Source organism: Mobula birostris, chromosome 4 (genome assembly GCF_030028105.1).
Source record: "Mobula birostris isolate sMobBir1 chromosome 4, sMobBir1.hap1, whole genome shotgun sequence".
In the NCBI taxonomy this organism is placed as follows: domain Eukaryota; kingdom Metazoa; phylum Chordata; class Chondrichthyes; order Myliobatiformes; family Myliobatidae; genus Mobula; species Mobula birostris.
The window spans coordinates 145,004,762-145,032,365 of record NC_092373.1 but is presented as its reverse complement, the minus strand read 5'-3'; the positions used below and the strand labels follow the sequence as shown (position 1 = coordinate 145,032,365).

The 27,604-nt window shown below is 41.9% G+C and overlaps 1 protein-coding gene across 1 annotated transcript in view; it reads right to left on the bottom strand.

Moving 5' to 3' along the window:
- LOC140196648 (alpha-1,3-mannosyl-glycoprotein 4-beta-N-acetylglucosaminyltransferase B-like) overlaps positions 1-27,604 on the bottom strand; it is a 167,966-nt gene that overhangs the window by 93,131 nt on the left and 47,231 nt on the right. The window contains exons 2-3 of the mRNA XM_072256198.1: positions 19,422-19,613; positions 3,860-4,000 (exon numbers count right to left, since the gene is read on the bottom strand). Of these exons, the coding sequence (XP_072112299.1) occupies positions 3,860-4,000; positions 19,422-19,613 (333 nt within the window). The remainder of the gene's footprint in view (positions 1-3,859; positions 4,001-19,421; positions 19,614-27,604) is intronic.

The following is a 27,604-nucleotide window of genomic DNA, read 5'->3' as shown; positions in this document are numbered from 1 at the left end:
CTTTTTAAAAACCAGCTTTACAGCACCTGGAGCAGCAAAGTATTTACTTAATTGCCTTTCAGCAGATTAACTACTGTACAACTGCCATAAAACTACCAAGACAACCACTCATTAACTGGACACTCTGGGAGTCAAAATCAGATGTTCCCTGAACTTTGAAGCAGGCGTGTGATGAGTGACTAACCTGTGCCCATTTAATCTAACGTCGGCAGCATGTCAAATTCATGTGAATTAGTTGAACGATAGAAGCTTTGTATACTACTTATTCTTGGTTTCTTCCGCAACCACTTAAATGAGAATGGCCAGATTGAAAAGGTTAGGGTGTCGGGGCCTGAGGTGAAGGGGGAGCCAGTCAGCCTGCTGCTCTGAGACTCTTCCTCAGCTGTCGACGATAAATCTGTAGAAATTTGCTAGTGTTCGGTGGCTTGCCCAGTGTCCTCAAACTGCTGATGAAGTATAGCTGCTGGTGTGCCGTCTTTGTGATTGCATCAGTACGTTGGGCCCACAACAGATCCTCTGAAACGTTGACACTCAGGAACTTGAAGCTGCTCACCCTTTCCACTGCTGATCCCTTGAATGAGGACTGGTGCGTGTTCCCTCGACTTCCCGGTCCTGAAGGCCATAATTAATTCTTTGGTCTTACCGGTGATGAGTACCAGGTTGTTTTTGTAACACCGCTCAACAACAACTAGTAGCGGGAACCAGGAACGCCCAAAAAGCAATGGACTGAAAAATAGGTTGTTATCACACGAGGGCACCAAGGGAGGATGAGTGAATGCGTATAAATGGATTTGATCAATTATGACTTAATTGGATGGGAAGCAGCCTTGAGATGTGAGTAGCTTTCTGGTTCCAGTATACTTGATGAAGTCAGCCTTTATGATCAGCTAGTGATTGTGACCTAGTCAAGGTTAGACAGTAAATGGAGCTTAATAATACTTCATATTTTGCAGTCATCATAAATGGGAAGGCAGATAGATGAGCTGCTTATTCTATTTATTAAGCTAACATGAAGTACAATAAAGACAGTTACATGGCAACTCTTTCATTTATACATAAACCAGGCAATCTTTAAATCAGTGACATATTTTCTTTTTTGTCCTTCTGTCGTGGCCTTTGTTGTGATCTTTTCATCAAACAGCATACTTAAGTTTCCTGGAAATTAAGAAACAAAGCCAACAAATACAAACCGAAGGTGTTTTAGTTCCTTAGATTCAATATGTTATGTGAATAAGGAAGATTGTCCTTGATGTTCTCTTATCCCTTTGAAGTACTGTCAATGGACTTAGCTTGTTTCCTGCCAGCTTCTCCATTTGTTAGCACAGAGCTGATATGTAAATATAGCAGTGGTTAAGATACTATTTCAGATTGACATGAAAATTATTGAACTATCTTTGATCTAAAATGTTAACTCTGCTTCTTGTTTTCTGACCTGCTGAAGTTAAGGAAGTCCGGCTTGTCACAGAACACTCTAACAAGCTTCTACAGCGGTACTTTTACCAGTATCCTGACTGGTTGTATTTTGATTGGCATGACAACTCAAATGTGCAGGGTTATAAGAAGCTGCAGAGAGTAGTGGACTCAGCCACATCCCTCTCCGCCAGCAGTAGTACTTACAGGAGGCATTGCCTCGAGACGACAAAATCCATTGTCAATAATCTCCACCATCCAGGCTATACCATCTTCCAACAGCTACCACCGGGCAGGAAGTACAGAAGCCGGGAGCCCCACACAACCAGGATCGAGAACTGCTACTTCCCTCCAACCTTTCAGCTTATCAACCAACTGGCACAACTCTAATCACTACAGCTTAGCAGCACTATGACGATTTTGATCTCTTTGCATTAAGTATGTTTCTTTATATGAATGTACTTATATGATGCTCTGTGCCCGTGATAGCGCTGCAAGTTTTTCATTTCATATATCTATCTATGTACTTGTGCAGGTACACCTCTTCGGGATGGTCATTGGTGATAACAGCGGTACTTTTTTTGGTTCTAAAAGCTCTTTGTAGTATCGTGAGAGCATGACAATTATCACATGAATGCAAAGGCTTCTTCCAGAGTAAGTGCAAGGGAGAGATTATGTCCTTTCAGCAGGCTGAGAGGTGCTGAGTGGAAGTACTTTCTACACACACCCCAGCCGTATGCCACCTTCTTTCCTTCCCCTCCTCCATCCACTCGCACGTTTCTGCCACTGATTCCTCTCCCCCTCTGCCCCACCTCCTGACCTGTCTTACTTGATTCCATGCATCATCTTCCCCTCCCATCATATTCCCTCATCTTCAGTCCTTTACTCCTCCATCATCTGGGGAGTCTGGGGAGTTTGATTTGTTGGCACCGGGAAGACAGAGCACATCTGGTTGTAGGTACAGTTGTGATTCTATACTGAATTCAGTCTAGTGTGATTATAGTTGTCATGTGGATTTCCAGAGCCTCTTGCTTGAATTCGGATCCCTCATTGTGGGGCTTTACAAGTCAGTAACAAAATAAATGCCACTGGCAGTTGTCAGATGTGGTATTGGGATGGAGGCATCAAATCATGTTCAATGCCACCAGAAATGCCTAGTAAAAGCAGGCTACAAGCTGAAGCAGTCACCCAATGTTAAGCCTCTTTATTGGGACAAAGTTACCCAACTCATTTTGCAGTAATTACTTTATTGTGAACAGTATGCATCAGAAATGAAAACTGACCTCACTGAACAATGGAATGTATTGTCAGGATGTTTGAATATTAAGTATGAAGTATAACTCCATCTTGATATGAGGTGTTATTTAAAATCTGAGTTTTTATCTACTTTTTATTGTGTAATTTTATTGTGTACTTTAGCATGGTGGCTAAAGTACACAATTAAAGGAATGGATTGTTACCACAATACATTTAGGGAGCAGGAGAGCTCAACCTGCAATAAGTATAGACTTAAGCAAGTGAGATTTTCTAAGTAATGAAAGAATCTAAAATGCTTAGGATTTTCAAGGGTAGGTGATTTATAAAGATTCAAGCTAAATAAGCCAAGGATTGAGTTAACTGTGGTGTTAAGGAATGTATATATTCAGTGACGATGTTAAAGTGAGTCAGTGTGCGTAGTACAAGGAAGTGTATCAGCCCTGTGGAATTTACTCCATGCCCTTTGAAGTTCAAGAGGTATTTTCCAACAGATTATTTCTAAATTGGCAAAAGGATTTTTCTAAATCTTATCCATTATGATTAAGTGGTGAATTTTGCCTAGCGGTTCAAGTCCCAATCCTTTAAAATAAGCATAAGCTTGACACTCTGATCCAGTACGGTGTAGCGTTATAGTTTGGAGGTGCCAAATGGCGGGCCCTCTCAGGTGGTAATCAAAAACCCTTTGGCACTATTTTGCAGAGGGTTCTCAATAGTGTTCTGACCAGTTTCTCATGCAGATTACTTATTCATTATTAAGTGCTATTTGTACAACCTACCATGCACAAATTAACTCTAATTTCCAAAGTAACTAAGGCGACAAAAGTACTTATTCTGTTGCAAATAACATTGGGATATCCGGAGTTTGAGGAGGATGTTAGGCAAATGTAAGTTTTTTTAAGCTTTTACATTTTGTCCATGTCCGTAGTCATTCAAAATCTTCAAGGTTTGACTATGCTAGCCTAGAGAGAGTGAGAAAATATTTCAACTGCAAAATTCGAGACAGTGAAAGATTTCGAAAAACTGAAAGAAGAGGGGTCAAAGTTTAATTGTTGAGTATTTTCAAAAATGACTGGACAATATGAGAAAGGTAATGGAAAGCTTTTCAATTTACCCATTTATGTTAAGATTTCAGGCAGAAGCATTTTACATTTGATCATTTTTATGAACACATTTTAAGTTCATAGCTTCTTACCTCCAGTTCTTCCCTGACCTATCAATAACTTCGGCTGAAGGCTATCCTTATTAGACATCAGGTGAGGAAGGTAATAGAAAATGCTTTGGAGCTGAACTGGAAGGATTCCTGGAGAGTTCAATTCTTTTATCATCTTTGGATCTGGAAACAAGGAGATGAATGTTAAGATGATATGCTGCTTACAGCCATTTTTATTTTTGACTCTGATATTCCTGATGGGTTTTACTGATTGTGCCAATCTGGCATAATTATTGCAGAGCATGGGTGCAAGTACTGCTTACAGCTTCAGCATAACATCCAGGCTGTGACTTCAGTTAAATATAGAGGGAGTACTTACTTGAATTAGTCACTATATTTAATATAGTGTCTTTCACTGATGATTTATTAGCTAGGTTAGCTAGATGGAGCACTTGATGCTATTTAAGAAAGCCTCTTGATGTCTCGCCCAACACTCTGCATTAAAGTACCACTTAACTGGTCATTCATCTCATTCCCCTGGAATGAGAAGTGAGCTTCCAGATTTACCAAGGAAACAGCAGAGACTACAATCCAAAAGCAATTCTTTGACTGTGGATTGTTTTGGGACATCCCACAATTGTGAACGATGCTACACAAAGCCAAGTCTCATAACTGAAACAAAAGCTGTGGTTTTATATTGAGAGTCACACAAATCATAAACATTTCAGCAAATAATTCTCTGGCTGTGCAAGTCTGTAGGATCCTCCATGGAAATTGGCTGGAGGCACAGTTGAAGGTTTATGTTCAATATATTAAATAATTGAAAGCCTGCAGTGTTTAAATGCTTACAGGCTCTGTAGAACGATTTTAAGCTAAGTAATAATTTTGCACAAATCCATGAAATCCAAGCACAAATCAGGGTAAACAGGTAGAGATGTACAACAAGCCTTTGTTGAACAGTCCAGTAAGAATTACCAGAACAGGCTGTTTGCCTATCCAACTCCATGACTTGGAGCAGATTGGCTCTCATGCCTGTGACCTACACCTGTGGCCTCATTTGTGTTGCAAGTTTGCCTGTAACTGACTGGAGCATAGCTGGGCCAAGACTGGTACAATGGGCTGTCACAGCTTACATAACTGACTGCAGCTAGAAAACTGGGCACAGACCTTTATGTTACTCTGCCTGTGGCTGAAAAACCTATATGGAAAGGGAATATCTTACACATAACCAGACTGCATGCAAAATCTTCAGTTTGCAGAAAGCCGTCAACATAGCAAAACACCTCAATGCATATGACCTAGATGTAACCAGCCAAAGTTTTCAACCAAACCACAAAAAATATATATTTCAAAGATTTCAAAGGTACATTTAATGTCTTAGAAATGTATACAATATACATCCTGAAATACCTTTTCACAATCAAAAGCTTGCTCAAACAATCAGGTCCTAAAGAATGTCTTAATGGAGCAAGGAAAGATAGGAAAATAATGTAGTTTAGTGAAGCAATTGCAAGACTTTGAACCACGGCTGCTAATGGTGGAAACAGTAAACTCTGGCATGATCAAGAGATCAGGATTAGTGCTTGTACTTTAAAAGGTTGTAAGGGTGGAGAAGAGTAAAAAGACAGAGGAATAGTCAATTAGTCCTGACGAAGGGTCTCGGCCTGAAACGTCGACTGCACCTCTTCCTAGAGATGCTGCCTGGCCTGCTGCGTTCACCAGCAACTTTGATGTGTGTTGCTTGAATTTCCAGCATCTGCAGAGTTCCTGTTGTTTGGAATAAAAACTTGACAGCCAAGCTGATCATTTTAAAATCACGCTGCAAGTTAACCAGAGGCCACTGATGTTTTGGAGGCTGAGCAAAACTTGGTGTGAGTGAGAAAATGGCAGCAGGTTTCGATGAACTCAAGATTCTGAAGTGTAAAATTAGGGAGGCTGATCAAGATTGTCAGGAAGAGGAAACAAAAGCAGTGTGGCGTATTTCAGCAACAGATAAACTTAACAAATTATGCATAAATCGGGGCTTTGAAGTTGATTTAGTGATTTGAGTGATAAAAGAGGAGCCTCACTCAATGCAGAGTATTTTTGGCATATAATAAGCACCTTTGATCTAAAACATGGTATAGTTACACATGCCCTTACATTTCCTCCCTCACCTCCATTCAGGGCCCCAGACAGTCCTCCCAGGTGAGGCGACACTTCACCTGTGAGTCGGTTGGGGTGATATACTGCGACCAGTGCTCCCGATGTGGCCTTCTATATATTGGCGAGACCCGACGCAGCCTGGGAGATCATTTCGCCGAACACCTACGCTCTGTCTGCCAGAGAAAGCAGGATCTCCCAGTGGCCACGCATTTTAATTCCACATCCCATTCCCATTCTGACATGTCTATCCACGGCCTCCTCTACTGTAAAGATGAAGCCACAGTCAGGTTGGAGGAACAACACCTTATATTCTGTCTGGGTAGCCTCCAACCTGATGGCATGAACATTGATTTCTCAAACTTCTGCTATGCCCCACCTCCCCCTCGTACCCCATCTGTTACTTATTTATATACACACATTCTTTTTCTCTCTCTCCTTTTTCTCCCTCTGTCCCCTTCACTATACCCTTTGCCCATCCTCTGGTTTTCCCCCCTCCCCCTTTCTTTCTCCCTGGGCCTCCTGTCCCATGATCCTCTCGTATCCCTTTTGTCAATCAACTGTCCAGCTCTTGGCTCCATCCCTCCCCCTCCTGTCTTCTCCTGTCATTTCGGATCTCCCCCTCCCCCTCCCACTTTCAAATCTCTTACTAGCTCTTCTTTCAGTTAGTCCTGACGAAGGGTCTCAGCCCGAAACGTTGACTGTACCTCTTCCTACAGATGCTGCCTGGCCTGCTGCGTTCACCAGCAAATTTTATGTGTATAGTTAAATGTCTGTTTTACACCTTAAAATTAGGTTGCCGGACAAAAAGATAAGGGTACAGGTTTAAAATGGCAGTACTATTAACTGTCAGTACCTGCTATTGGGAGCTATTTCAGGTCTTTGCCAAGTGCTGCTAGTTTTGGAGGAAGACTGCTCTGTGTACCATATGTTGGACATCAGCTTTTATACTCTGACTGTGAAAGGAAATCATATGGTTGAGGGGCTTAGGAACTTTGGCTTTTCCTGACCTCAGTCTTCATTAAACCAACGAGTTTACTTTGAAGTTGAGTTTAGAAGAGAGCAGCATGAAGATGGCACTGAGTCTAACATAAAGAGAATGTCTGAATATGCAATGAACCAGAATTGACCAGAAAGCTTAAGGTAAAAGAACCCCTAGGGGATATTGATGATCGAATCACAAACAAGAGAAAATCTGCAGATGCTGGAAATCTGAGCAACACATACAAAATGCTGGAGAGACTCAGCAGGCCTGGCAGCATCTATGGAAAAAGTACAGTCAATGTTTCGGGCTGAAACTCCTCAGCAGGATAATATGATCGAATTCACCCTGAAATTTGAGTAGCAGAAGCAAAAGTAAGATGTATCAGTATTACAGTGGAGTAAAAGGGAATTAGAGAAGCATGAGAGAGGAGCTGGCCAGAACAGATTGGAAAAGAACACTGGCAGGGATGACGGCAGAGCAGCAATGGCTGGAATTTCTAGAAGCAATTTGGAAGGCACAGGATATATATATTCCAAAGAGGAAGAAGTAGACTAAGGAAAGATGACACAACTGTGGATAACAAGGGAGGGCATATAATAGAGCAAAATTTAGTGGAAAGTTAGAGGATTGGGAAGCTTTTAAAAACCAACAGAAGGCAACTAAAAAGTCATTAAGAAGGTAAAGATGGAATACAAAATTAAGCTAGCTAATAATTTTAAAGAGGATACCAAAAGTTTCTTCTGATACATAAAGTGTAAAAGAGAAGTGAGAATAGATTTCGGGCCACTGGAAAACAAGAGGTAGCCAATAGGGGACATCAAAATAGTGGACAAATTGAATAAGTATTTTGCAACAGTCTTCATTGTGGAAGACAGCAACAGTATGATGGATGTTCCAGGTGTCAGGGAGCATAAAGTGTGTGAAGTTATCATAACTAGAGAGAAGGTTCTTGGGAAACAGAATGATCTGAAGTTAGATAAGTCACCTGGACCAGATGGTGTACACCTCAGAATTCTGAAAGTGGTGGCTGAAGAGATCATGGAGGCATTATTAATGATCTTTCAAGAATCACTGGATTCTGGGATGGTTCTGGAAGACTGGAAAATTGCAAATGCCTCTCTACACTTCAAGAAGAAGAGAGGAAGAAGAAAGGAAACTACAGGTCAGTTAGTCTGACCTCAGTGGTTGGGAAGATATTGGAATTGATTATTAAGGTTGAGGTCTCAGGGTACTGGGAGGCACATGATAAATGGACCGTAGTCAGCATAGGAAGATCTTGCCTGATAAATCTGTTGGAATTCTTTGAAGAAATAACAAGCAGGATAGACAAAGGAGAACTGGCTGCTTTTGTGTACTTGGATTTTCAGAAGGTCTTTGACAAGGTGCCACATATGAGGCAAGCTACAAGCCAATGGTATTACAGGAAAGATTCTAGCATCAAGAAATCAGTGGCTGATTGGCAGGAGGAAAAGAGTGGGAATAAAGGAAGCCTTTCCTGACTGACTGCCGGTGACTAGTGGTGCTCCACAGGGGTTAATGTTGGGACCAATTCTTTTTAGGTTATATGTCAATGATTTGCATAATGGCTTTGTTGCAAAGTTTGCAGACAATATGAAGATAGGTGGAGGGGCAGGTAGTTTTGAGGAAGTATCAAGGCTACAGAAGGAGAATCAGCAAAGAAATAGCAGGTGGAATAGTGTTGGGAAGTGTATGCTCATGAACTTTAGTAAAAGAACTGAAAGGGTTAACTATTTTCTAAGTGGAGAGAAAATGCAAAAAAATGAGATGCAAAGAGACTTGAGAGTCCTTGTGCAGGATTCACTAAAGGTTAATTTGCAGGTTCAGTCTGAGGTGAGGAAGGCAAGTGCAATGTTAGCATTGATTTCAAGAGGACTGGTATATAAAAGCAAGGATGTAATATTGAGACTTTATAAACCATTGATGAGGCCTCACTTGGAGTATTGTGAGCATTTTGGGGCCCTTATCTTAGAAAGGATCTGCAGAAACTGGAGATGATTCAAAGGAGGCTCATGAAAATGATTCTAGGACCCAATGGCTTGTCGTATGAAGAGCATTTGATGCCTCTGGGCCTGTATTCACCAGAATTTAGAAGAATGTGGAGTGACTTCATTGAAACTTATCGAACGGTGAAAGACCTTGACAGGGTGGATGTGGAGATGATGTCTCCTATGGTGGGAGAGTCTAAGACCAGAGGACACAGCCTCAGAATAGAGGGCTGTCCTTTTAGAACGGAGATGAGGAGGAATTTCTTTAGCCAGAGGGCGGTGAATCTGTGGATTTCTTTGCCTTAGGCAGTTGTGGGGGCCAAGTCTTTTTGTATATTTAAGGCAGAGATTGATAGATTCTTGATTGGTCAGGGCATAAAGTGATACAAGGAGAAGGCAGGAGATTGGGGCTGAGAGGAAAATTGGATTTTTCTTTTATATATGTTAAAGCTTCATCAGCAAGCTAGAATGAACAATATGTATGCACAAAGCCTACTTGTAACAGCATATTCTAAGATGTAGTTCTGCCTTTCTCCTGTGGTTAAATGTTCTTAACTAAAAACAAATTACTTTTAAACTAAGAAAACTCCTGTTGTCCTCCTTCTTCAAAGATCGGGGTTTCCCTCCCTCCCCATTGACACTGCCCTCATCCGCATCAACTCTATTTCCCAAACATCCACGCTCACCCCATCTTCCTGCTGCATTAACAATGATAGATTCCCTCTTGTCCTTACCTACCACCCCATCAGCCTCCGGATCCAACACATTATCCTCTGCAACTTCCACCATCTCCAAAGGGATCCTACCACTAAACGTATCCTTACTGCCCTCCCCGTTTCTGCTTTCAGCAGGGATCGCTCTCTCTGCGATTCTCTTTCCACTTGTCCCTCCCCTCTAATCTCCCTCCTGGCAAGAGGCCTAAGTGCTACACCTGCCCATTCAAGTGCAACACTTCACCTGCAAATCTGCTACTTCATCTACTGTGTCCAGTGATCCTGACACAGCCTCCTCTACTTCGGTGAGACCCATCGTAAATCAGGGGACTGCTTTGTCCAGCACCTCTGCTCTATCCACCACAAGCAGAACTTCCCGGTAGCCAAACATTTTAATTTCGACTCCCATTCCTGTTCTCTTATGCCAAGACGAGGCCACAATCAGAGTGAAGGAGCAACGCCTTAGATTCTGTCTGGGTGGCTCCAACCTGATGGCATGACTATCAATTTCTCCTTCTGATAAAAGAAACCTCCCCCCCCTCTATTCCCCACTCTGGCCTTTTAGCTCTTCTCACATGCCTATCACTTCTCCAGGGTCCCCTCCTCTTTCCCTTTCTCCTTTGGTCCACTCTCCTCTCCAATCAGATACCTTCTTTTCCAACCCTTCACCTTCCCATCTACCTGGCTAGCCTCCATCACCCTCCCTAACCTTTTTATTCTGGTGTTTTCCCCCTTCCTTCTCAGTCCTGAAGAAGGGTCTTGGCCCAACACGTCGACTGTTCATTTATTCCCATAGATGCTGCCTGACCTGCTGATTTCCTCCTGCGTTTTGTGTGTGTTGCTTTGTATTTCCTGCATCTGCAGATTTTCTCATGTTTGTGACCTGTTCTTATTGCCTTCAGCTGTTCCATATTATCTAAAGGCTCAGGCACAAGCTCTACTCACCACAATCACAAGCGGCCCTATATCCATAACTGGCAAAGTAAAGAATTACATCTACCAGCATTGATGAATGGTTTGATTCTGCAGCTTCAAGCAGATGAAATGTTCAATTTCCCAAGGAAGGCTGTGAAAAGTCATCCTCATTGATGAATATCTAAAACTGGAAAGCTACTACGAAACATTGTCTGCTGTAACCAAAATAATCTCCTTGTGGGTTTTTCAGTGGATTAGTTCTTTTAGATTATAATTTGTTATGGTGAGTGGTTTATGTAACTCTCCAGTACAGATAAGGCAGAATTTTATCTACTGTGACTGTTGACGCGTGGCCAAGTGGTTAAGGTGTCGGTCTAGTGATCCGAAGGTCGCTAGTTCGAGCCTCAGCTGAGGCAGCATGTTGTGTCCTTCAGCAAGGCACTTAACCACACATTGCTCTGTGACGACACCAGTGCCAAGCTGTATTGGCCCTAGTGCCCTTCCCTTGGACAACATCGGTGGCATGGAGAGGGGAGACTTGCAGCATGGGCAACTGCCGGTCTTCCATACAACCTTGCCCAGACCTGCACCCTGGAAACCTTCCAAGGTGCAAATCCATGGTCTCACGAGACTGACAGATGCCTATATATTATCTACTATGACTACTCTGTGTAGAACTTTACTATCTTAACTCCAAGAATGGAGTGGGGTGTATCTCCCCTGTAAAAGGGATACCTAGGATATTTATTACAGCTAGAAGCCTTATGGGTAATACAGAATCTATCTTTTTTTGAAAATCAGGTTATTTAATCAATTCTAATGTACTTAAGAAAGCTCCAGAACCTAAGGCATAAACTCATGTCTTTTTCCCCACCTTGACCATTCAGTTGGCTAGAATGAATCATCAGGGTGTTCGAGAGCACGATCTCAACATCATTACCCAAGCCCTGCTTGCCCTAGAAGGCCAGCTCCATCTCATGGGATTCCTCTTAGGAGAAGAGGGTTAACTCATTCAGCCCTCTGTGCTTGGAATAAGAAAGTCCAAGTGTGCAGTAAGTCTGACCAGTAAACTATATCCAATATGTTCCACCTACTCCACCATTCTAAACATCCTTACTTTCCTTATCCAGCACATGGTGGCTTAAGTGTGGACCAGGAGCACCTTACAAACCTCTCCCACCAAGGAGGACAAGGGCTTCAAATTCATGGGACTGTCTGCATGCTCCCCTCCAATTTGCACATCACCTTGTCTTGGAAATGTATCACCATTTCTTCCTAATTGTTTCGTCTAGTTCCTGGAACCTCTAAACAATTGTTTTGCCTTTGTATCATCACCTTCAAGAATGGCATTATTCAAGAAAGTGGCACATCACCACCTTCTCAAGGACAACTGAGGATGGACAATAAAGATGGCAACATCAAAATCAGAATCAGATTTAATATCATAGGCATATGTCGTGAAACTTGTTGTTTTGTGGCAGCAGTAAATTGCAATACATATTAATAAAAAACATATAAATTACAATAGGAAATATATATTTAAATTAAATAAAATAAATAGCACATGAGTTCATCACCCATTCAGAAATCTAATAGTGGATGGGAAGAAGCTGTTCCTGAAATGCTGAGTGTGTATCTTCAGTCTCCTACACCTCCTCCTTGGTGTAATCAATGAGAAGAGGGCATGTCCTGGGCTATGAGTGTCCTTAACGATGGAGGCATCGCCGTTTGAAGATATCCTCGATGCTGAGGAGGCTAGTGCCTATGATGAAGCTGGTTGAATTTGCAACTTTTTGCAGCTTTATCTGCTCCTGTACAGTGACTCCTCCATGCTGGATGGCTATGCAACCAGTTAGATGCTCTTCACGGTACACCTGAAGAAATTTGGTGACATACCTAGTCTCCTCAAACTCCTAAAGAAATAATAGCCGCTATCATGCCTTCGTTGTAAATGCATCAATGTGTTGGGCCCAGGCTGGATCTTCAGAGATGCTGACTCCCGGGAAACTGCTCACCCTTTCCACTGCTGATCCCTTGATGAGGACTAGCATATGTTGCCTTGACCTCCCCTTCTTGAAGTCCAAGATCGGTTCCTTGGTCTTACTGAAGTTGAATACAAGATTAGCCTCCTTATCTGCCAGCTATTGTTGGCAGAACTTCAGACTGTGGCAAGCAGGCATACAATACAATACAATGCAATTCTGCCAACAATAGCTGTGTCATTAGCAACTTTATAGGTGGAGTCTGAGCTGTGCCAAGCCACAGAGTTGTGGGTGTAGAGAGAATGGAGCAGTGGGCTAAGCATGCATTCTTGAGGTGTGCCAGTGTTGACAGTCAATGAGGAGAAGATAGTATTTCCAATCCACATTGGCTGTGGTATCCTGATGAAGTCAAGGATCCAGTTGCAGAGGGAGGTACAGAGGACCAGGTTTTGGAGCTTGTTGAGTGATTACTCCACTCAACAATAGGAATAGCTTCTTTCCCACCGCCATCAGATTTCTGAATGGACAATGAACCCATGTACAGTACTCACTTTTTTCTTCTTTTTTTTGCTCTCTTTTTGCACTTATTTAGTCAATTATAATTCTTTTTGTAATTTATAGTTTTTTTTATTATGTACTGCAACGTACTGCTGCAGCAAAACAACATATGCCAGTGATATTAAACCTGATTCCGATTCTGATTGTGAATTACATCGTCTTAAGGAATCCACAGAATAAATAATGGAAGTGAAGTTACTCATTCTTATCATGCAAAAATTCCACAAAGGCAAACAAGGTATTTCAGTAACTTAATATAGCAAGTCGTTCAGATGCTGGAATTTATTCACGGCTGATGATCAAGAAATGTTATTTCTTGATGAGACCCTAGGTGTACAGTATATGAGAATTACATGGTAGCTCTCCTTGTGCTTAAAGGTTTGGGAGAGCAAATTATCCTGCTAGGACTAGAGATTTCAACCTCATAAAACATAACATACATTGGAAGATTATCGAAGTATCTTGTACGAAAGAGAAAAGACTAATATAAGTCTATTGTTAGTAGTAATTTCTACTCTTCACTCATGTAGAAAGGATTACATTGGCAATGCTCTGAGTAATGTGGTAAAGAAATTCTGGGCCCAGGCCGTAGGCTGTAAACGAATATGTGCCATCTCATTCGTGTCTCTCACCGTTTTGTCCTACCTTCCAGAAGAAAGACATTTTTTTTGGAGATTATGGAGCTGGAAACTGACTTGTTTTACACAAAATCTGCAAAGAGAATGAAGTTTTCAGTGAAGTTTAAGCTATTTCATGTTAGCTTTGTAAAATGAAATGGCACAATGGAAGTGACTCTTTCCTCATTATTTTTCTAATTAGCTTTGCAAAGTGACAAGTGATAAGGAGCAAGTTTGGAATGATCCCATCCACATGCCACTTCTGAGAGTGGTATGCTTCAGTGAGAAAGATAACCAATGACCTGACCTCTGACCCTTTCTTCAGTTTTCAATTTGAAGACTGCCACTTCGTTTGCTCATTGAAACTATCGACTCAGATTGAGGAAACTTCCTAAGTGGTCAGCTACGCAGTCACCTGCTGACGAAGAGACTAAACACACACACTGTAGCAAAGTTGTCAAAATTTAGCACCAAATACCTGTCTTTAACTGATAAGGTGTGTAAAAATCACATTTCTGGTGCTTTCTGGACTAAACCAAAAATCTTTGATATAAACACAAGGAATTCTGCAGATGCTGGAAATTCAAGCAACACACATCAAAGTTGCTGGTGAATGCAGCAGGCCAGGCAGCATCTCTAGGAAGAGGTACAGTTGACGTTTCAGGCCGAGATCCTTTGTCAGGACTAACTGAAGGAAGAGTGAGTAAGAGATTTGAAAGTTGGAGGGGGAGGGGGAGATCCAAAATGACAGGAGAAGACAGGAGGGGGAAGGATGGAGCCAAGAGTTGGGCAGGTGATTGGCAAAAGGGATATGAGAGGATCATGGGACAGGAGGTCCAGGGAGAAGGAAAAGGGGGAGGGGGGGGAAACCCAGAGGATGGGCAAGGGGTATAGTCAGAGGGACAGAGGGAGAAAAAGGAGAGAGAGAGAAAGAATGTGTGTATAAAAATGAATAACAGATGGGGTACAAGGGGGAGGAGGGGCATTAGCGGAAGTTAGAGAAGTCAATGTTCATGCCATCAGGTTGGAGGCTACCCAGACGGAATATAAGGTGTTGTTCCTTCAACCTGAGTGTGGCTTCATCTTTACAGTAGAGGAGGCCGTGGATAGACATGTCAGAATGGGAATGGGATGTGGAATTAAAATGTGTGGCCACTGGGAGATCCTGCTTTCTCTGGTGGACAGAGCGTAGGTGTTCAGAAAAACAATCTCCCAGTCTGCGTCGGGTCTCGCCAGTATATAGAAGGCCACATCGGGAGCACCAGCTTTGATGTATGGCTGTTCAATTCTGAGTTGAAATTCTTCACTTGGAAGATTGGAATCCTTGAAATTTTCCATCCCATTGGGATGTGAGTGAATGGTCATGATCCATAATGGGCTTGAGGTAAGTTCTGTACATATTTGCACACTAAGGAATTCAGAAATAATGGATTGGGCAAAAAAGTAATATTACGTCTGCATGTGTACACATGTTCCTCATTCTAACCATGAGAAATGCCGAGAATATGGGTGAAAAAAAATCTTAGACAGACACAGTGAACTCCTAGCACAAGGTATCAGCTTAGTAAATCTACTAGGAATATGCTTACACTCTGGGGTACTTGAAATAAGTGGGCTCAGAATACTAACTAGGTGAACAAACATTGAAACAACAAATAGTTCGAGAGGCAGATTCAAAGGATACTTATCACAAAAGTCTAAATAACAAACATTCAAAGAGTCATTCAGTCTGCAATCAAGCAAACAAGGATGATAAGAAATGTCACAAAGTCCAGAAGAGGAAAACAGGGCAAGTAATAAGTGAAAGGTAAAATGAAATTTGAATAGAAAAGAGTAAGATTATGTGAGGACAGTGAAGGAAAATGATTGGATATATTTAAGTTCAAGATAAATAAATATTTGAAACTTTCTTTGTACTGGCTACACTGCAAATTTGAAGACCCAAGGGTCTGCAGATGCTGGATTCTGTAGCCACACAGAGGAAGATTGAGGAATTCAGCAGGTCAGGTAGCATCTGTAAAGAGCCAAGGCCAGCTGACACTTTAGGCCAAGATCCTTCATCTGGAGCCTGTATCCCTTTTCCCCGTGGTATAGTACACTACGACTTCTAGCAAAGATATCAAAACTGGATCTGTTCTAAGAATATCAGTGGCAGCAAAACAAATAAGCCTTTCTTTTCTTTTTCCAACATTTTTATTATTAATTTTACATATAAGAATACAGAGTACAAGAAAAAAATATCAATACATTATACTAAATCGCATATAAAGACTCCTTACCCCATATTCATACAGATTAATTAATTCGTATCATTGAAATATAGTAATTTTATTATATAAAAAAATCTAACCCACTACCAAGACCGAAGCTGATTAGTGAAGGAAAAAAAAGGAAAAAAAATTATTAGTCATCATCTGTGCTTTAACAGCAAATCAAAGGTTTTGAAAATAATTCAAAAACGGTCCCCGCAATGTTTGGAAATCTTGGCTAGATTCAGAGATTGAACATCGAATCTTCTCTGAATTTAAACGTGACATCACGTCATGTAACCAATGGGCGTGAATAGGAGGGGCCGCATCTTTCCATTTAAGCAAGAGCGTCCTTCTGGCCATAAGAGAAATAAAACCCAAAATGTGCAAGTCAGGTGACTCCAAAATAATATCCTTTCCTCCAACAATACCAAATAAAGCGGTCAAAGGATTAGGCTTAAAATTTACTTTGAAAAGTATCGAGAAAGTTTGAAATACGTATAAGCCTTGAAGTGAAGGTTCAAACACCAGCAAGGAAGCTGCCATTACATGGTAACAAATCCAAACACCGTTAACAAAATTGATAAGGTATCACAAAGCAATGTTATTAGTGATAGCATCAAGGGATTCCAAAAAAGCTTTGTCCATTTCCAGGTACAAATTCATAAAGCAGGGGTGCATGAAGGTTTCCAAAGCAGGATCTGAGCATGCAGGTGAGACTAACACAAACTGCTATTATAAAGTCCTCTTCACAGATCTGTCTTCCTGCAATGCTAGTTTCGGGGAATCGCGTACCCCTCCTAGGTCCTTCTGTTCTGTTCTGTAATGCTGGCAATTTTGTGTTGCTATTCCATTGTTATTTTTCTTCCAATGCAGGTAGTGTTAACCACAGTATTAATCATCTACAGGAATAACCCACTATTATTTGAGAGCTTGTATACAGTTCCCACATTATATAGAGCCGTCGAACAATACAGCATGGATATAGGCTCTTTGCCCCCATGAGTCCATGCCAACCATGTTATCCACCCAATTTCCTGCATTCGGCCCATATCCTTCCAAGCTCTCATCCCTTCATGTACCCATCTAAATACGTCTTAAATCATGCTGCCTCAACTACTTCTTCTGGCAGCTCATTCCATACACTCACCACCCTCTACATGAAAAAGTTACCCCTCAGGTATCTTTCAAATCCTTCCACTCTCATTCTAAATCTATGCCCCTAGTTTTGGACTCCCCTACTCTGGGGAAAAGACTTGCCATCTATCTTATCTTTTAAACACGTCTATAAGGTGGCTGCTCATTCCCCTACTTTCCAAGGAATAAAGACCTAGCTCTTTAGCTCAGACTCTCTAGTCCTAGTAACATCCTTCAAAATCTTTTCTGCACTCTTTCCAGTTTAACCAGACCCTTCCTGTAACTGGGGGTGAACAAAACTGCACACAGTACTCCAATAACTTGTACACAAGACCCAATGCCTGTACTCAGTGCCCTGATGGATGAAACCGATGTGCTGAATGCCTTTTTCTCCACACTGTCTACACAGGATGCAATTTTTAATTAACTATGTACATTTATTCATAGTTCCTCTGTTCTATTACACTCTCTAGCGCCCTACTCTAGTCTGACTTTCTAAAATGCACTACCTCACACTTACCTGTATTGAAATCCATTTGTCATTTCTCAGCCCACTTCCATAATTTATTAAAGTACCCCTGTAATCAATGATAATCTTCTTCACTATAAACAACACCTTTTAATTTCATGTCACCTGCAAACTTGCTGATCAAGCCTTGTGCACTCACATTCAAATAACAGGGATGCCAACACCGATCCCTAGAGCACACCACCAGTCACCAGTCTCCATTCCAAGAAACAACCTTCAAACACTAAGTGCCCTTCCGTCAATCTCCCTAACTAACTCTTCCAGGATTCCATAGGACTTTTAGACTAGCTTACCTCAGGGGGCCATATCAAAGGCCTCGCTAGAGTCCAAAAAGACAACATGCACTACACTACCTTCATCCACTCTACTTTTACCTCTTCAAAGAACTCAAAAATAAACACAACTTCCCGCACAACTTCCCACCATGCTCACTCCTCCTAATTAGATTCTGTCTACCACCACAATGGTAATCCCGTCCTTCAGAATTCCCCACCTCAGATAACAGACTGACTGGCTTGTCCTTGCCACCTTTTTTAATCAACAAAACAACATTAGTCATAAACACAAGAGTCTGCAGATGCTCTAACTTCTGGCGATTTCTCTCTCTCCACATTGTCTTCTCTCTTTTTCTGTTCTTCACTCTGGATACCCTTTCTCTTCCCCTCACCTCCCTTTGGTTCCCCTCCTCATTCCCTTTCTTCTGTAGTCCACTGTCCTCTCTTAATAGATTGCTTCTTCTTCAGCACATATCTCCTCCCAGCTTCTTAATTCAACACCCATATACCTTCTCCTATCACCTCCCAGCTTGTACTCATTCTCTTCCCCACTTTCTTACATTGGCTTCTGCTCCTTTCCTTTCTAGTCCTGATGAAAGGTTTTGGACCAAAATGTCAACAGTCCATTCTCATCCATAGATGCTGTCCGATTTGCTGAGCTCCTCCAACATTCTGAGTGTGTTGAACAACATTATTCACTTTCCAATCTTTATGAATCTCATCAGTGGCTAATGATGAAACAAATATGTCAACAAGAGACTCCACAATTTCTTCTCTCCCTCCCACAAACTCCAAGGATGTATTCAGCCAGGCCCTTGGGACTTATCCACCTTATTGTGCAGTAAGGCTGCAAAAACCTCCTCCCTGATCATACGAATGCTCTCCAAAACACCTCCACATGTTTTTTTTTAATTTCTTGAGCAACAATTATTTTCTCTTCAGTAGACACCTAGCAGCAATATTCATTAAAACCCCACTCCACCTCCTATGGCTTAAGACATAGATGTCCCTCCTGGTCTCTAAGAGGACCTTCTCTCTTCAATGTCATTCTTTAACTCTTAATATTTCTATAGAACCTCTTTGGATTTTCCTGTCAGGTCCAACTCAGACTTTTTCTTTACCCTTCTAATTTCTATCTTTGAGTGTACTCTAACTTTTTTGACCCATGCTGCTCCTTAAGCACCATCCAACCTGATTCTAGCTCATCCTGCTTCCCTGGAAAGAACACAAAATTTCTAATGCCAAGTTATCAGCCAACTGCTTTTAGCATTTCTTGTTTTTAGAGTGGGTTTCCAGCATTTCCAGATTCCTAGTTGTATTTTAACCTATGTGTTTTATCTTTGGATGAACAATTATCAACTGATATAACATCTTTCAGAAAGATCAGTGTCTTCCTTGTTCCCAACCATTATCAACATTTAAAGAAACTGGATCAATGCCACTTACCACTTAAATGTGCAGAAACAAAAAGTACGTGAGCTGCTGATATACCGTACCTGGGAAGTCAGATAGGGCCATGGTTGTGTCATTACTCATCGCCTTTGTTGTCACAACCAACGCATGTTTAATCTCATCCAAGAGGCTCTTCAGTTCCCGGGAGTAAATCAGACTTTCTTCCTCTGCTTTGTGCAATCTGTTGTTAACCTCTAGAAATGCTTGTTGGCACAGAGTGACATCATCCACGTCATCTGAAAAGACAAGTGAAAAGGTCTGCTCTATCTAAATTATAAAGATATGTTATTTCATCAAGTCTTCATTATGAATGTCGATATTGGTAAAAATATTTATGGCAATTAACTAACAGAGTTGCAAAGACTTTATGTACATTTTCAGTACATGTTTTTTTCACTGTTTGTAACTTGTTAACTTTGAGGACAAAGACACTAGGAATGCTTGGTCAACCCCAGTGGCTCCATAGTATAAGATTGGTAATCCATTGTCACATGTGCTGAGACACAGTGGAAAATCTTGATTTGCATGCCATCCATACAGTACATTGAGGTAGTGCAAGGCGAAAAGCAAATACAGAATGCAGAAGGTAGTGTTACAGTTATTTATGTAGTGCAGGTAGACACTAAATGCAAGTAGCATGACAAGATAGATTATGAGGTTAAGAGTGTGTGTTTTCATGCTTCTGTACAATGCATTAATATTAAGCCATTCACTGGGATAGCCTAAAGCAATAAAGTAATGGCAATCTTGAGATGAAACAGCCAATTTGTACACAGCAGGCCCCCAAGTAGAAATAGCCCAGCTAATGCAGTGTTGACCAAGTCAACAAAATAACATTTTTGGGCACCATGTCTCAGATAGGATGTGTCATCATTGGAGAGAGTCCAAAGGAGGTTCACGAGGATGATTCAGGAAAAGAAGGGGTTAACATATGAGGAGCGTTTGGCAGCTTTGGGCCTGTACTCACTAGACTTTAGGAGAATGTGGGAGGGATTTCATTGAAAGCTATTGAATGTTGAAAGGACTAGGTAAGGTGGATGTGGAGAGGATGTTTCCTATGATGGGGGTATTCAGAACCAAAGTGCACAGCCTCAAAATGATGGGCGACCTTTTAGAACAGAGGTAAGGAAGATTTTTTTTAGCCAGAGAGTAGTGAATCTGTGGAATGCTCTGCCATGGACTGCAGTGGAGACCAGGTCTGTGGGTATTTTTAAGGCAGAAGTTGATAGTTTCCTGACCGGTCAGGGCATCTAAGGATATGGCAAGGAGGCAGGTGCAGGGGGTTGAGTGGGATCTGGGATCAGCCATGATAGAATGGCAGACCATGGCCTAATTCTGCTCCTATGTCTTATGGTCTCCTCCATACACTGCCAGCGTGGGTTTTTAGTAAACTATCCAGCCCTTGTGGGTCTTTGACTTGTTGGACATCGTTCTGACTCTGCGCTATATGGTATTTCTCACCATTGTTGCAAACTGCAAGTGCTGAAGGACTTTAATTTGACTTCAATACTTCTGTTTCATTCAGCTGCTGCCTTTAGCTGGACCTTAACTAGACCTTTGTGCCCATTTGGGAGACTTTATGATTTAACCCCTAAAACTCTGCACTAACGTTTGATTGTGAAACACAAGTCTTTTCCTGTGGGTCATTTTCCTTCAGCTAAATTTAGATTCAAGCAGTGCAGAATGACACAAATTAATCCATCAGCTGCAAGATGGTTACTGCAGGAACTTTTACCCATGTACTAGGTAGTTGCTAAATCTCACCTTATGTTATCCACATTGTTACGTCTTGTACCTTCAAAACATTAAACTCATTAAAGGAAAGACAAGGGAGTCCTGGAATGCAGGTGTAACTTTGCCTTTACTTTAATCGAGGAGCACACGTATCACATAGTAGTGTGATGACATATGCAATTAACATATTCATACGTGTAACCCATAATTAATTATTTAAATGAACAAGAAAGTTCAATCAAGCAAGATTACTCGTATTATTGAAATTTTGAATACACAACAGGTAGGTAATTAGGATTATAAATAAATCAGGTGCTGGATCAAAAGCAAGGAGATAAGGTGAGAGAGGGAAATGGGAAATGGTGAGGGGGGGTGGGGGTTATTACTGAAAGTTTGAGGAATCGATGTTCATGCCATCAGGCTGGAGGCTACCTAAATGGAATATAAGGTGTTCTTCCTTCAACCTGAGTGTGGCCTCATCACGACAGTGGAGGAGACCATGGGTAGAAATATCGGAATAGGAATGGGAAGTGGAATTAAAGTGGGTGGCCACTGGGAGATCCCGCTTGTTCTGGGGGACAGAATGTAGGTTTTCGGCAAAGCGGTCTCACAGTCTATGTCAGGCCTCACCAATATACAGGAGGCCACACTGGGAGCACCAAACACAGTAGATGACCCCAACAGACTCACAGGTGAAGTGTCGCCTCACCTGGAAGGACTGTTTGAGGCCCTGAATGGTAGTGAGGGAGGAGGTGTAGGGGCTGGTGTAACACTTGTTCCGCGCGCAAGGATAAGTGCCAGGAGGGAGATCAGTGGGGAGGGACGAATGGACAAGGGAGTCACATAGGAACCGATCCCTGCGGAATACAGAAAGTGGGGGGGAGGGAAAGATGTGCTTGGTGGTGGAATCGCGTTGGAGATGGCGGAAGTTTTGGAGAATTATGTGCTGGTCGCGGAGGTTGGTATGGTGGTAGGTGAGGACAAGAGAAACCCTCCCTGGTAGGGTAGTGGGAGGATGGGTAAGAGCTGATCAGCGTGAAGTGGAAGAGCTCTGCTTTCCGTAGGGATTGCTCCCTATGCAACTCCCTTGTCTATTTGCTCCTCCCTACTGATCTACCTCTTGGCATTTATCCTTGCAAGTGGAACAAGTGCTACACCTGCCCCTACACTTCCTCCCTTACAACCTTCCAGGGCCCTAAACAGTCCTTCCAGGTGAGACGGCACTTTGCCTGTGAGCCTGTTGGGGTCATATACTGTGTTTGGTGCTCCCGGTGTGGCCAATCGGTGAGACCTGACGTAGATTGGGAGACTACTTCGCCAAGCACCAAGCATCCATTTTAATTCCATGTTCAATTCCCATTCCAATATGTCTATCCATGGCCTCCTCCATTGTCGTGATGAGGCCACACTTTGGTTGAAGGAACAACACCTTATATTGCACTTAGGCAGCCTCCAGCCTGATGGCATGAACATCGATTTCTCAAACTTTAAGTAATGACCCCCACCCTCCTCTCCTTCCCCATTTCTCTTTTCCCTCTCTCACCTTATCTCCTTGCCCATCCATCGCACTCTCTCTCTCTCTCCTCCCCCCTTTTCTTTCTTCCATGGGCCTTCTGTCTCTTCCACCAATCAACTTCCCAGCCCTTTACTTCATTCTTTCCCCTCCAGGTTTCACCTGCCACCTTGTGTTTTGCTCTCTCCCCTCCCCCCACCTTTTAAATCTACCCCTCAGCTTTTTTTCTCCAGTCCTGCCGAAGGGTCTCAGCCCGAAACGTCGACTGTACTCTTTTCCATAGATGCTGCCTGGCCTGCTGAGTTCCTCCAGCACTTTGTGCGCTTTGCTTGGATTTCCATCATCTGCAGATTTGATCTTGTTTGTGTCTGGAGGAAACCCACGCAGTTTATGGGGAGAACGTACAAACTCCTTACAGGTGACACCAGAATTGAACTCAACTCCAACGTTCCAAGCTGTCATAATGTCACTCTAACCCACAACGCCACTATAGTAAATTCATTATTCCTCATTATGAACATGTAAACTATCTCATGGAATATTTTAATTTGCAATAAATAATAATCTGGTAAAATAACACACACAAAATACTGGAGGAACACAGCAGGTCAGGCAACTTCCACGGAGAGGAACAAAATGTTGACATTTTGAGCTGAGACTGGAATCATTTACATTATAAATACATGCTGGTTATGTACAATATTTATGCACATTTTTTCCATATCTTTGCTTCTAAGATTATTTTATATAGTTCTTTATTCCTTTTAATTGTTTAGTGTTGTTGATTTTGTTGCATGTTGTGTCAACACACCTCAAGTTCCTAATACATGTAAATGTATACAGCAAATTACGTTGATTCTTGATTCTTTCTGAGTTGCACCGTCCAAAACAAAATGTAGTGTGACAGTTGAGTGCCAAGCAGAACCTTGTGCAACTGTAGAATATCTTTACATCAAAACTGGAGCTAAAAGGGTTGAATTAAGAGTGGAGGTTACACTGAATGAAACTGCCCAAAAGCATTGATGAATTCTTATGTGTGGAAGATTAGGTGGAGAGTTAATATTGTATTAGCATTAATTAAATTGGTATTCTTCCAGAAGCATTTACTAGTTTCTGAGCAAGGTCAAATCTGTCTAGTCCTTCGCAGTTTCAAGCTTTGAATCTTTAATGAAACATTTTTCTTCTTAGATCAAAAGGAGGTGACCTCCTACTAGTGAAATATGGTTATAGGAATTTTATTACTTCCTTTTAATGATATTAGAACATCATAAGGCAATATAACTTTCTATGTGAAGGTCATATAAAGACAAAGAACCTTAAAGGGATGTTCACAGAATAATGTTCAAGATTTCCTGGTGCTATGCCACATTGGTAGTTGTCACACAGCTTGCCTTACTGATGTGATGCAAGTTCTTGCAGCTATCATGATCTTGCAGCCAACTCAAAGGCAGAAAATGTAATGTGCCCATAATAGGGGGTGTAGTTACTAAATGGACGGATTCTGTAATGATGAAGGAGTGTTGTAAAAGTGTTCCTAAGAGATCAGAAGACGTCAGATAAGCTGATGAAGATGAGTATCTGCAGGACAGATATTCTTTGTGCAAGGCATCTCCAGATGTCTTCAGAGCTGCAGCCAAATGGTCCTGGCCACAGGCTGCCAGATTTGAAATTATAGGATATAAGGAAATCTCAATAATGAAGAGTTGGCCCATTACTAACCATACTTTCAAAGGAAGTTAGATTAGTTTTTTAAAAAGCCCTGAAAATAGCAGTAACACTTTGTCAGTAGGCAGTATTTGTGGAAAAACAGAGTTAACATCTCAGATCAATGACCCTTCATGGAAATGGGAAACATGAGTGTTTTAAATTTGGAGAGGAGCAGGGAAAAGGAGTGAATGAGAGGAATATCTGTATTAGGTCAAACACCCGAGCTTTGTAGAGCTGGAGATTGCAGGATTTGTTGGGTAAGCATAAGATTGAAAAAGTGAATGGAGCCGGTTGGGACTTTCTGCATAGATTATTAGGCACTTGGCCAGCACCAACAAAAAGAAGTTAGGTTTCAGCGGAGTGGTCATTGTGCGAGTGGGTCAGAGTTAGGGTAGGAAACTGAAGCTTTGGCTCAAGAGCCTTTGACTGAGGAGCCAAAGGCTAGGGCGAGGTTTCTGTCAAGTTTGTTTCTGTTTGTTTATTAGTGCTATCTAGACCCGTGAGAATGGATGCCAGGGCTGTGGTGTGCTCCTCTTGCAGGATGTAGGAGATCTGGGAGACAACCACTCTCCTGGACTGCTGCATCTGGAGAAGTGTATCAGGGCGTAGCTCCTCACAGACCTTGTCAGAGAATTGAAGATGGAGCTGGATGACCTAGGAATTATTCAGGAGAATGAGGAAGACAGTCACACTTAATTGGCAGGAGGCACGTAGCTGGGTGGCTGTCAGGAGAAGGAAAGGGACAGACAAACAGAGCAAATTACACCTGTGGTAGTTCACCTCAATAACAAGTACACCACTTTGGATACCATTGCGGCAGAGTGACCGAAAGGGTAAGGTCACAGTGACCAGGTCTCTGGCACTGATTCTGGCCTTGTGGCTCAGAAGGAAAAGAGGGAGAGTTGGAGACTGCTGGTGATAGGGGATTCAATAGTTAGGGGAACAGACAGAAGATTCAATGGATGTGAAAGAGACTCTCAGATGCCATGTTGCCTCCCAGATGCAAGGGTCAGGTAAGGCTCTGACTGGATCCACAGCCTTAAGGGAAGAGTGAGCAGCCAGAAGTCATGGTACCAACCCCACAGATAGGAAAAGGGATGAGATCCTGAAGTGCAAATGTAGGGAGCTAGGCAGGAAGCTGAAAAACAGGACTTCAAGGTAGTAATCTCTGGATTGCTACCTGTATCCGGTGCCAGTGGGGGTAAGAATTGGATGATCTGGCAGATGAACATGTGGCTGGAGAATTGGAGCAGAGTGCAGGGTTTCAGATTTGTGTGTCATTGTGATCTCTTCTGGGGAAGGTACTGTATGACTAGTACAAAAGGAACCAGTTACACCTGAACTTAAGGGGGAACAATATCCTTGTTGGGGAGGGTTTAAATTAGGTTGGCAGGGGGAATGGGACCAGAGTGAGAGGTCAGGGAATGCAGCAGTTGATTTAATGGTAAATGCAATGTGTACATCGACTATGAGTAAGGAGAGGGCATGGATAGAACATACATGCAGTCAGCTGGGTGGGTTGAAGTGTGTCTATTTTAATGCAAGAAGTATCAGAAACAAGGGTGATTAACTTAGAACATGGATCAGTACATAGAACTATGATACTGTGGCCATTCCAGTGAGCTGGTTGACATAAGGACAGGAACGGCGGCTGGGTGTTCTGGAGTTCAGCTGTGAAAGAGCTGGTAATCAGGGATAGTATCACAACTGCAGCAAAGGAGGATGTCAGAGAACAATTGTCCACTGAGTCAGTGTGGATGGAAGCGAGAAACAGGAAGGGAGTAATTCCTCTATTGGAGTGTTCTATAGATTCTATTGGAGCAGACAGTATGGAAAAGTATTTAATTGAGGTGGGGAAGTAATGATGCTATTAGGCCGGAACTTGGGATCGTAAATTGGGAACAGATGTTCTCAGGGAAATGCACAATGGAAATGTGGAGGTTGTTCTGGGAGCACTTGTATGGGGTTCTGAATAGGTTTGTCCCATGTCTTCTTTAGTAATAATAATAATCCTCCCTGTGCCAATTTGGCATATCGGGTGGCAACCTTGCCATTTCTGTAGCACTTGTTTGTTTTACAAGACCAAGTTGCTTGCTTGACACTCAACCCAACACAAGGAGAACTAATGCAAGGAGCTGGCCGGTTCTGAACCTGGGACCTCTTGCTTCAAAGTCTGGAGCAGATGCCACAACACCATTGACACAGACACATCTTATTCAACAACCTATCAAGCTTTGCAGTTACTTTCATCAATCTATGGACTTCAATCCCCAAATTCCTCTGTACCTCAACTCTGTTAAAGGTTTTCCCATTAACAGTGTATTGTCCCATCATATTTGAACTCTCACACTTGGTCAGATTAAATTTAATCTGCTATTTCTCCATCCATATCTGCAACTGATTTATACTAGGCTGTACCCACTAGCAAATTGCTACAGGACTCACATACCACCAATTTTTGTATTGTCTGCAACCTTACTAACCCAGTCATCCAAGTTTTCATTCAAGTCGTTGATACTGTGTATATATTGATCCCAGAACAGATCCCTGAAGAACACAACTAATCAAAGACACCCAGCCAGAACAAACCCCATTGACCATTACCCTCTGTCTTCCATGGGTAAATCAATTCTAAATCCAAATGGGCTGTAGATTCCATTCAGATTGTTCCGTGTTTACAAAATCCCATGTTGTTTCTCAAAATTGTAAGGTTGAAAAATCTTACTGCAGATGAATTTTACACATTTCACTATTAATGACAGTTTGGCACTGATAGTTGGCGAGAAGTAAGCAGTAAGACAATTCAGAACTGTTTTGCTCACTGCAGTTTCAAGCATTCAGGCTCGGATATGCCAGAAATGACCAGGAGTGAAAATGAAATGATTTCAATACTTCAACAAGTTATAAACTACGAAGAACTTGAAAGTATTGATAATGTTACAGTGAAGATGAAAATTTGGAGGATCAAATCATCAAAAGTATTGCATCAAAACACCAAGGCAGGAAATATAAAGACAGGCAGAGTGATGAAAGTGATGTGTCTGAACTAGTGCTGGTAACTACACAGGATGCCAAGAAATTTGTTGTTGGATTACAACACCTCTTCATGCAGGAAGGCAAAGAAGGCAGGCCATTATCTGCACTAAGTGTCTGCACTGATTTTGTTCACTTACATTTAACCAATGGAACATGGCAGCATACCCTGGATGAAATACTCTACCACTAACTATTAGAAACCAATACACAGTTTTATAATACTGTAGTAGTAGTAGT